The sequence below is a fragment of the Canis aureus genome, chromosome 26 (genome assembly GCF_053574225.1).
Source record: "Canis aureus isolate CA01 chromosome 26, VMU_Caureus_v.1.0, whole genome shotgun sequence".
Lineage (NCBI taxonomy): Eukaryota > Metazoa > Chordata > Mammalia > Carnivora > Canidae > Canis > Canis aureus.
The window spans coordinates 45,778,178-45,789,568 of NC_135636.1; the positions used below are offsets into that span (position 1 = coordinate 45,778,178).

The 11,391-nt window shown below is 45.9% G+C and overlaps 1 protein-coding gene across 2 annotated transcripts in view; it reads left to right on the forward strand.

Moving 5' to 3' along the window:
- DOK5 (docking protein 5) overlaps nt 1–10,010 on the forward strand; it is a 152,288-nt gene extending 142,278 nt beyond the window's left edge. Inside the window, exons 7-8 of one of the 2 annotated variants that reach the window (XM_077873630.1) lie at nt 492–612; nt 9,535–10,010. In XM_077873630.1, coding sequence (XP_077729756.1) covers nt 492–612; nt 9,535–9,599 — 186 coding nt within the window. In that variant the 3' untranslated portion in view covers nt 9,600–10,010. The remainder of the gene's footprint in view (nt 1–491; nt 613–9,534) is intronic. The other variant, XM_077873631.1, reaches the window with a different exon arrangement.
- Nucleotides 10,011–11,391: the final 1,381 nt, after the last annotated feature.

Below are 11,391 nucleotides of genomic sequence, written 5' to 3' on the forward strand. Positions count from 1 at the left end.
CTGTCCTCAGCCACCCCTCAAGGAGGCCCATTCATTCAGTGCAACACGCATTTATTGAGCACCTACCATGTGCCAGGAAATATGCTAGACCTGGGGGAGACAGCAGTGAACAAACCGGGCCACAACACAAAACAAAACAAAAAAGAGGCCCTTGGCTTGCCTCTATTGATTCTCTCTTCTGCAAAAGTCCCAAGACATGTTCCCGGGGGGTCGTGTGATACTGGCCCGGCTGGGGTCCGCAAGGCCCCCGGGGATCAGTGGTGAGAGGTGGGCTGCGCTGGGTCCAGGGAGGCTCCGCAGAGGGAGCCAGAGGGAGCGGCCACTGTGGCCAGCGCGGGGCCAGCGGATGCCGCCCAGCGACAGAAGCAAGTGGCTGTCCCACCTGGTCGCTGCGGTCCCGGCTCCCAGCCTGCGGTCCCGGTCTCCCCTGTCGGGGGACTGACCCCTCCAGTCCCGGGGGCGCTGACACGTGCTTTCCTCCCTCCCTGCAGCTGCAGATGAAGATGAGCGAGCGGGCCGCCTCCCTGAGCACCATGGTGCCCCTGCCCCGCAGCGCCTACTGGCAGCACATCACGCGGCAGCGCAGCGCCGGGCAGCTCTGCCGCCTGCAAGGTAAGCAGCCCCGGGAGCCCTGGCCTCCGTCGCCCCATCCTGGGCGACTTGCTCCAAATGCAGATGCCTGGGCCCTCCGCTCCAGGCAGCCCCGGTGCTCAGGCCCAGGAGGTGGCTGAGCAAACCCCCCTGGGCCCGGCCCCTGCACGGCGTGGGGGCCAGAGGGCTGCGCTCTGCGCTTCGGGAAACGGTCTGGTGCCCTCAGCGGCAGCATTTGGGAACTTGCCAGAATGCAGTTTCAGGCCCCTTCTGAGGCCTACAGGATCAGGAGCTCAGGGGCCGGGGGCCCAGCCACCTGTGTGTTCTCAAGCCCTCCAGGCGACTCAAGCTTAGGAAGCATGTGCTGTTGGAAAGAGATGCACTGGGACGGGGTCCTGGGTTCTGGTCCTGCCCGGGCTCCAAGCAAACCCTGAGAAGCCTGTCTGCTAGAACAGTGGCCTCAGAGACAGGATACAGAAGAGCACACAGAGGGGACAGCAGGAACAATGAGACACAAATTTTAAGTATTTTCCTCTTTTCAAATGCAGCTTTTATGTTGTATAGTTTGTTTGTTTTTTTAAAAAGATTTTATTTATTTACTCTTGAGAGACACAAAGAGAGAGAGGCAGAGACATAGGCAGAGGGAGAAGCAGGCTCCCTGCAAGGAGCCGGATGTGGGACTCGATCCTGGATCCCGGAATCATGCCCTGGGCCAAAGGCAGCTGCTCAACCGCTGAGCCACCCAGGCGTCCCTGTTGTATAGTTTGTAAGAATAGCCTGTGCGTATGTCACTTAGAAAAAATAAATAGGGGATCCCTGGGTGGCGCAGCGGTTTGGCACCTGCCTTTGGCCCAGGGCGCGATCCTGGAGACCCGGGATCGAATCCCACGTCGGGCTCCCGGTGCTTGGAGCCTGCTTCTCCCTCCTCCTGTGTCTCTGCCTCTCTCTCTCTCTCTCTCTGTGTGACTATCATAAATAAATAAAAATAAATAAAAAAATATTTTTAAAAAAAGAAAAAATAAATAGGCCTACACGGGGGACCCCAGGTGAAGAACTTTCCATGATGAGCTGCAAGATACCAGAACTTTGAAGGGCACACGCTAGACGGCATCTAGTCCATATGCAGAAATTTGCTGAATAAATGAATCTAAGAACAAATGAAGGGCCATAAAAAACAGTGGCCTCAGCTGAAGTGGCAACCTCTGTCCCCTCGCCCATCAGCCATCGTTTCAGCGCCCCCTGCTGGCTATCTCTCCCCCAAAGAGCTTTTCCTGTTCTTTTTTCTGGAATTCTGTGCCTTTGCCCCCATCCTAGGCCTCTTGGTCACCTCCAGATCTTACCTCCTGACTCCAAGGAAACCCTCCCGGCTCCCTGATCACTGGCGTGGAATCTTGATCATGTGTGCTCCCAGGACGAGGGCACTGACACTCTTCTTTATAGTCCTTAGCACAGTGTTCATGCCGTGTTGAATTGTATGGCCAGTTGACTCCTCTTCCAGGAAGCAGTGAAGATTTTATTTATTTATTCATGAGAGACAAAGAGAGAGGCAGAGACATAGGCAGAGGCAGAAGCAGAGGCAGAAGCAGGCTCCATGCAAGGAGCCCAACGTAGGACTCGATCCCAGGTCTCTAGGATCATGCCCTGGGCCGAAGGCAGGTGCTAAACCACTGAGCCACCCAGCGGTTGGCTCATTTAGGATCCCCTAAATAAATAAAATCCTAAAAAAAAAAAAGAGGCACTGAGGGTACTTACATTCTCGTCTTTGTGACTCTAAGTCCTGCTCATTAGCAGAGGGCATGGCACACTGTGGATACTCTGAAAATATATCCCGAGTGCCTATGTGAGTGACTACACTCACAAATAACTGATGACAAGCTTACTTGCCAGAACATAAGCAGAGAGAGGGAGAGAGAGTTGGGGTAAATCAGGTTGTCACAAAGACCACTTGACAACCTGCCTTTATACTACTGCCTTTATACTACTCTAGCACCTGGCTATATTTTTTAACATAAAATAAGATAAATAGTAATTATTGAAAGCTTAGAAGAAGCATGCATAACAGAAGTTCACACAAAGCTATTGAATTGCTTTGTAACTTGACTTTCTACACTTGCCAAGATGACCTTTACAAAAAAAGTATATCTGGATGCTGTGTGCCTGGCTTGCAAAACAAAGTTGAGAACCAAAGTTGATGTAGGCGTAGGGAGGAAATTGATAAGTGACCTTAATTCCTGAGATACAGAGTAGTAATTGGAGAAGTCAGTTTGCAGCAAAGGTGATGTATGGCGGGATTTCCCTAGAATAGCATGTTTGCAAAGGTGCACTGAGGGTGGGATGTCCTGAACACTTGGATATGATGCAGTTTTCGATTTTTTCTAATATTCCAGAGATTGAGAATCCTCAGGACATAGAAAAGATAATATGAAGAGCATACCCCACCTTCCTATCCTTAACTAATCTAACTATCCATAACCAAAATGAGTAGACATTCATCAGAAACGGTGAGGCCTGAGGGTCTTATCAGGACCCTAACGGTGTAATAATACTTTACAAAATATTTTTGGGCTCCAAAAAATCTTTTTTAGGTATAAAGAGGATGTTGTGGATACTGTTACACACTGTATCTTCCTAGGGTATATATGACTATTCTGACAATGTCTACCTCTGGATACTATGAAGGAAATAGCTCTATTTCCAGCATATAAATATTTTTTTTCAAGAACAAAGAATAAAATTTGTGAATTTACCTGCATGCAAAAAGCCCATATTACAGTTGGAAAGCCATACACAGCTCACGGGTCTGGGATGATTGTCAAAGACTAGTAATCCACTAATTCTAAAATAATAATAGTGATGATGTTGCCTCTAGAGGTAGAGCAGAGCAGTACAAAGCATCACAACAAAGAAAAAAATTTGCATTCTTTGAGAAGTTCCCATTATTTCTTTCTATCAAAACCAGCATGGCGCAAATCAAACAACTCATCAAAATTAAATTTTGGTGTATTCCCTTTACTGTTTTTACTATTAATTAGCCCTATAATCCATCACTCGAAAGTAATGAGATATTATTGTAAAATTAGGTTCAAGAGCCTTGGTATAGATTTTTTCAAGTGATCACAGTCACAGTAGTTCCAGACCAGTAATTTGAAGATAGTGATTTCTTAGTTTCTAGTGAGATTAATGGCAATTGTAATGAGAAGTCCTACCACAGATTTTCTGCAGAGCTGATGGATTATCAAGCTTTGTATTGATGATCTGTAGGGTTTTGAAGATGATTGTGTCCTAGGTTTTGAAGATGAGAGTTAAAACTTCTATTGTTTTTTCTTTGTCACATTATGATCTTCGCTGAACACAAATTTCCATTTGAGTTCTTACAGTCTCCCTGTTTGGCACACTGATACCACGTGGTGAATATCCTAGTATCTTAGACTATCCGTATGCATGAAAATGGCATAATAATTGCTTCAGAGTTATTATTACTTTTTGCTTTATGTTTTTGTACTAATTATTCCATCAGATGATTTGCTTCTACATACTTTTGCTACCTGTGCTTTATTTCCATATTTAATTTGTACCAGTGTTTACTGAGAGATTTCTTCACCTGCATGGTCTGCGTAGATTTGTCTGCATTCGTTTTATCTTGTGGATCGCTTTTGAGGCACCAATATTCATTGAGCTACAGGGCCAATATGTGGTCTATGTGTAGAATGGGACTCAACTTACCAGTAATTTATTACTTTAAAAAAAAAAAGTTCTCAGCTTCCCTAAAATTATCTTGTTTATCAGAGGTGGTCGCTTACATGACAAATAGGATAAGTCCACCTGTTGTTCCTCCTATGCCACCTACCTTCCTCTTTCCTCCCACACCCTGAATAAAACTGAAACTGGAAAAAAAAAATGAATGGCATCATTGCCCTGTGTGTGTCGTGTATTGGGCTCACATGGCAGATGAGGTCTTCTTGTTGTGATGGTGTTTGTGAGTTGTGATTCCTCTGGCCAGCTCATTTACCTGGGGGTACTGCAGGATGCCTTTTCCAGATGACAGATCTGGAAGCTAATCTTGGAAGGCATGCAAATTTACAGGGGCATTTGTCCATCTGGTTGGAGAACAGATCATTTTCTCCTTCAAATTTAGTCCTGTAGAGCCACCTGCTGGGTAGGTTTGGAATTATTATTACTGCGGTGGGGAAGAGGTGCTGGCTTTGACATGGCCCCGTGTATGAAGACATATTTAATCATCACTGCTTCTCCTGCCCCATTTCCAGTTTTCCTATAGAAATTCCCTTCTAGGGTTGAGCATATGCAAAATCAACATGTGAAAGATGTTTATCATGAATACTGGAAGAAAATCATGAAAGAGAAGCATTTATCTGGGGCACTGGGCAGTTCAGTCGGTGAAACGTCTGCCTTCGGCTCTGGTCATGATCCCAGGGTCCTGGGATCGAGCCCCGCATCAGGCTCCCTGCTCAGTAGAGAGTCCGCTTCTCTCTCTCCCTCTGCCCCTCCCCCTGCTAGTGGTCTCCCTCTCTCTCAAATAAATAAAATCTTTTTTTAAAAAAAGAGAGAGAGAAGCATTTATCAAGTTGAACACTGTAACCATGGGATTCTTTCAGGAGCGCATCGCGTAAAATAAGGCCGAGTGATGTGTTCCCAAGTGTGTTCCGTGGAGCACTAACCCCGGTAGATATGGCCCTTTCCCAAAATAGTACTGTGTCCGGTAAGTTTGGGGGAAATGCTACATGTTAGGTTAAAATGTCTTTTTGGAGATTGAGAATGCCAACCACTATCTTCAAGGTTTTGAGATGTCCTAAAAAAGAACCTGGTTAATCTTGCTTAAACCAGAGCTCTGCAAATTTTTTTTTTGCATGTACATAATGTCTTTTTTTTTTCATGTACATTGGTGAAGCACTAGGTTTGTTCCTCACAAGTCAGACAATATATATTGGACGAGTGTCTTTGATGAAGATAGCTTCTCTTGAAGACCTGCTGCATTGCAGGCTTTGTACTTACCATACTTGGTCTCACTTAGTCCTTAGAGCAGCTACATGAACGTATACTATTCTCATTTGCAACTAAGAAACTGAGAATTTGAAGGGTTAGTAGTGTGTCTGAGGTCACCTACCGAGAAAGTGACCTTTCTCTCTTCATTCAAGCACTCACTCATTCATTGAGTTGGTAAGGATTCCTTGAGCATCGACTCTATGCCAAGTAGTGTGCTAGGTGATGGAGATACACAGGCTGCCAGACGGGCACGCTTCCGCCCTCCTAGAGCCCCAAGTCTAAGGAAGAGTCACAGACAATAATTACACAAATATATATAATTTTAAATTTGGCCCGTGTCACATTGAAAAGAAAGTGTGTGTTATGGAAAATATAGCAAAGCCAAAGTTCTTGGTTTGGGGAGGTTGATGACAAAGGGACTTTTTTTAGATGGGGTGCTCACAGGAGCCTGCAGCATTTACCCTAAGACCTGCAGTCAGAGGAGAAGCAGCCACACTGAGAGCCAGGGAAAAGCATTCTCCACAGAGAGCTCAGCGACTGCAAAGGCCCGGAGACAGAAATGGGCTGGGGTAAAGATCAGAACGGGGGTCCTGTGGCGGGGACATAAGGGGCAGTCGGAGACAGCAGGTGCATCCAGCTTGAACACTCACACCTCCATCTCAGAGTTATCTTCTTAGGAATCTTTACCCTTACTCCAAAGTGCTCCATTGCTTAATATTTCCAGAAACCTTCTGTTGGAATTGCCTTGGAAGATAGTGTCGCTGGTTTAAAAACAAGAAGAAAATAGGCATCATTTATCAGATTCGACTTTGCGTAGTTTTAGGTAGTCAAAGATTGGCACCGGATGTTTGTGTCGTAGTCTCTGCCGGGCATCCTTCATGTCACCGTCTCTGCTTCTCCTGCAACACTTTGAATTGGCCAGAGCAGGACTGTGTTCTCCATTTCAGTGAAGGCAGAACCTGAGACCCTTGGAGGTCAAAGACTTGCTGAAGACCACATGGCTACTGGGTGGAGGGACTGGAGGAGGGACTCCTTTCTTTCTTTTATCCTATGTTCTTACCTGTGAGCAGAAACTCCACCACCGTGGCTGTTTCAAAGGCACATACCATCGAATGGAAATGGCTCCCCCAGGGGACTGATTCTAGCTCATGCAATTTACATTGTATTTTATTTATTTTATTTTATTTTATTTTATTTTATTTTATTTTATTTTATTTTATTTATTATTTATTCATGAGAGACACAGAGAGAGAGAGGCAGAGACACAGGCAGAGGGAGGCAGGCTCCATGCAGGGAGCCCGACGTGGGACTCGATCCCAGGTCTCTAGAACCAGGCCCTGGGCTGAAGGCGACGCTAAACCACTGAGCCACCCGGGCTGCCCTACATCGTTATTATAAGGGTGGTAGTTTCCTAGGGTAAGTGGCTGCTTCAGAGACGTTGACATTGGGTTTTCAGTATTAAATCTAATGTAGTCACAGACGTGGTCTGTACATCAGTTAAGAGACAAGAGATTAAGATCTGAGCAGAAGTGAAAATGTAACAAATAAATGAGGGTCTCAGACTCTCGTGTCTATGGGATCAGGGAGGACGTGCAAGCAGTGAAACAGGGCACGGTGTGGGGGTGTGTGCTGGGGTCCCTGGCGAATCACAGGGGCCCTGGGGCAGCAGATAGGACCGTGTGCCGTCCAGTTTTGTAAGAGAACAGGCAAATCGGCACCTCTATGAAAGTGTGAAGTTATTTAAATATTGACAGGCAATTCTAAATACTTTATGACCTGTGCAGGCCAGAGAACAGGTCTGGACCCAGACACGGTCTACATGACCTTTGCGTGAATTGCAAAATGTGGGACAGGTGATTCTATCCATTTCCTGGCTTTAAGCTAAAAATAGCACTCACGCCAAGCCAGAAAGGCTCAGTGAGCCAGCGTGATGATAGAGGCTGCAGGTGCTTTCATTTTTATTTTCATTTTTATCTGTCACTTTTCTCACAAACTTTTACAATCCAAGGAGCTAAACGGATGAAGGCTCAGGAGGGGCTTTGTACTTGACCAGGGATTTGGGTTTTTCATCAACACTGTACACTGTCGGCTTCCTGTGGGAACTTTTATCAAACTGTAATAAAGATGTGCTGGATGTTTATCTGTGGTGCTCAGACTCATTAAGTAACCTCTATACCCAACGTGGGGCTCGAACTCACGACCCCGAGGTCAAGAGTCAGTTGCTCTACTGCCTGAGCCGGCCAGGCTCCCCTTGTGTTATTTAAACTCATTAACACAGTTGCTCTGTGTTACGGCGTGTGTAGTGGAAAGAAGATGGAATTTCTGTTCAAAATGGTTAGGAGGTCGGAAGAAATTTACAATTAAATTAAAAATTAATTACAATTAAATTTCTTGTAATTTGAGACATCTGAATATTCAAGCTTCTCTAATAATCGCCACTGTTGTGTGCGAGCGACTGTCTCACTAGGTCTGTCATTTCCTTAACGCTTCAGATTTGAGGCTGGCAAATATGCAAATCCGTGACTTCTTGACGGGTCTCTGTGGAGCTCAGGGCTGTTTGTGACAAGGTGATGGCGTATTAACTAGGCCAAAATGCCACCATAAACCTTTTTGGCTTGGCTCATTGTTTAAAAACATCATTGAAAAAAAAAATAAAAATAATAAAAAAAATTAAAAATAAAAAATAAATAAAAACATCATTGTTCTGAATGTGTCCTGCAAGGCATGTGTGCTCCACGTAGCCACAGCTGCGCTGCTGTGTTAGGTGTTGACCACACGTTTGGCCCCCAGGAATGCTGTATTCTGGGTGCCCGGGTGGCCCAGTCCCTGAAGCATCTGCCTCCAGCTCAGGTCAGGACCCTGGGGTCTTGGGATGGAGCCGCATCCAGCTCCCTGCTCAGCGGGGTGTCGGCTTCTCCCTCTCCCTCTGCCTGCTGCCCCCTGCTCATGCTTTCTCTCTCTCTCTCTCTCTCTCTCTCTCTCTCTGTTAAATAGATAAGATCTTAATAAAAGAAAAAAATGCTGTCCTCAGTATGCTGGGTTTGCTGTGCTCCCCGGAGAGCGGCTGGCACAGGCGCCCGCGTGAATTTCCTGGCAGAGGCAGCCTCTAGCCAGCAGGTGGCAGAAAAGTCTCTGGTTTGTGTCAAATCGAGCCCGTGTGGGCGGGTGGCTGCGGCCTGAACCTGCAGCCTGAGTCTGCGGCCTGAACCTATGGCCTGAACCTGCGGCCCATCCAGCCGCTGGCTGTCCCCGTTAACAGGGCCTGCTCAGGCATCCGTGCCCGAGAGTCCTGTAGTCACTGCGGTTGCCTTTCGGCTGCGGGCAGCAGAGTGGAGTAGGTGCACTGAGCCCAGGCGGTCTGCAAAATCCAAGATTTCTAGTATCTGGCCCTTTCTAAAGAAGCTTTGCTAACCCCTGTCTGGCTCGCAGAGGCTGCTGACCGTGCCCCCGCAGCGTGTTGCCTTCCGGACTTCTTCACTTTCCTTGGTTTGGAATCTAGACCTGAAATAATAAAGCCCGTGTGGATCTTAGAGAGTCCTTACAACAAAACTTCCTAAGTAGAAGTGTAATGATGCCGTATTTCTGGGTAGGTTCCCAGAGAATGTCCTCAACAGAAGTTTTTTTCAGAGTCCTGTGATTCCTTCTCATTTCCCCTAAATATCCTGAACACAGGGGTTGATGAAGCTAAAAATTCTAGGAGGAGGGTAGCTGCTAGTGGTCCTATCTCAGCTCGGGTGCAAAGACCACATGCAAATAATATGTTAATCGTGATGGCTCTCCTGACCCTTATTTGCATATCTCTGCAAGTGCCCTGGTTTTGGGGGGGGGGTATCCAATGCTGCCTGTTACTTGTTTCTGTTACCAAGACACTTGTTACTAGCTCATGTCATCGTGGGCTTTCTTGAAATATAACCGCTGGTTTTAAATTCTTTTTTGGAAAAGATGTCTCCAGCCCTCTGAAGCTTCATCGGACAGAGACTTTCCCTGCCTACCGATCCGAACACTGACAGGAGCTGCCTAGAACCTTCCTGTGACACTTGTGAAGTGTTGGCCGCTGCGGAGCCACCAGGATGACAATGAGGAAAGAAGCCACGAAGGAAAGAGGCTGAAAGTCCTGCCTGATTGTGTGGTCATTTGGGAAACTGCAATGCAATATTTGTCTTTCTTTTCTTTTTTCTTTCTTTTTTTTATTTTTAAATCTTAGCGTGATTGAAACATGCTCTATAGATACCGACTTTTTGTTCCCTCTTTTACAGCTGGACAGAAAGGAGTCAATGCCACAGAATGATTTTCTATTGTAGATACCGTGTCCCTTGCACTTCTCTGAATCTCTCCTTTTGTGGATTCTTGTGATTTTTTCCTTCTGAGTGTTTCAATTGTATGACAGTCAGTACTGACAATAAAATGGCTCTTCATTATTTGTTATTTGTTGATGCCGTATCCCTCCGTTGTTGATATATATTATGGTTCTGGTTAACTATCGGAAATCATCTTTTATTACATTACCAGTTAGTTAAATCAATGCTTTGACCGACTCTTACCTATCAGGTTTAGAAGTGACTTCAAAGGACCCTTTAGTATTCTTTTCAGGCTGACAGTTTTGCTCTCACACGATCTTCCTCCTACCTACCCCCGACCTCCCCTTTTTTTAAAGCCTTGGTTTTGTTTGGACTACCTTCGTAAATCATTTTAAAAATAAAAGAGCGTTCTTCACCCATATGTTCTTTGGACTCTGGCAATCTGGTTTTCTCTTACAGCTTCAGGATTTATGAAGGTGAGTATCTTCCCTAGGAGCCATGTCTGGGATTGCACTTGATGTCAAGGCAACCGTTGACACATCTGCCCACTGTTCATTAAGCTGGTCTGTAGGGAGCATCTTCTAGTCCCAGACACCGTGCTAGGTGGAATCCAGGGATGGAGGGACAAAGAGGCGTGGTCCCCATCACCAAGGACCTTAAGTGCCGAGGAGTATGACAGGGAAATAAAGTTACAATTATAATACAGAGTGACAGCTGCTAAGTGGGTCCCCAGGGGCCATGTGCTTCCGAAGACACGGTCACTGTGTTCCCCAGGCTTTCCCACTAGGAACTGCCAGATGGGAATGAAATCTTGGGAGGTGCCAAGGCCAGAATGGTTATGGCTGCGTGGGAAGCAGGGATGGTGGGGGGTGTCGGTCCCTGCTCTATTGTCAGTAGGGTTCCTTGATACAATACAGGACATCCAACTAAATTTGATACACAGTGACTAGTTTTTTAGTGTAAAGATATCCCAAATATTGCATAAGATAATAAAAACACCGAAAATTGTTCATTGTGTATCTCAGAATTGGAATTTGATGAGAAGGTTGGTATTTTTTTTTTTAAGATTTTATTTATTTATTCATGAAAGACACAGAGAGAGAGAGAGAGAGAGAGAGAGGCAGAGACACAGGCAGAGGGAGAAGCAGGCTCCATGCAGGGAGCCCGACATGGGACTCGATCCCAGGTCTCCAGGATCACACCCTGGGCTGAAGGCGGTGCTAATCCGCTGAGCCACCTGGGCTGCCCAGTTGGTACTTTTCTTTGCTAAATCTGGCGATCTTATTTCCCAGGCTCTAGACCCATGCCTTATGCATAGCTCATGCTTGAAAAATATGTGATAATTGAAAGGATAGATGAATAAACTCCTATTCTGAGGACAGAATTATTTCTATAAGGGGTGGCAAGTTAATATTGATTGTAGATCTTCTCAGTGCTGGGCACTGAGTTAGGCCCTTCTAAAATTATGATTTCCCCCAATAAAATCTACCCTGTATCTTCT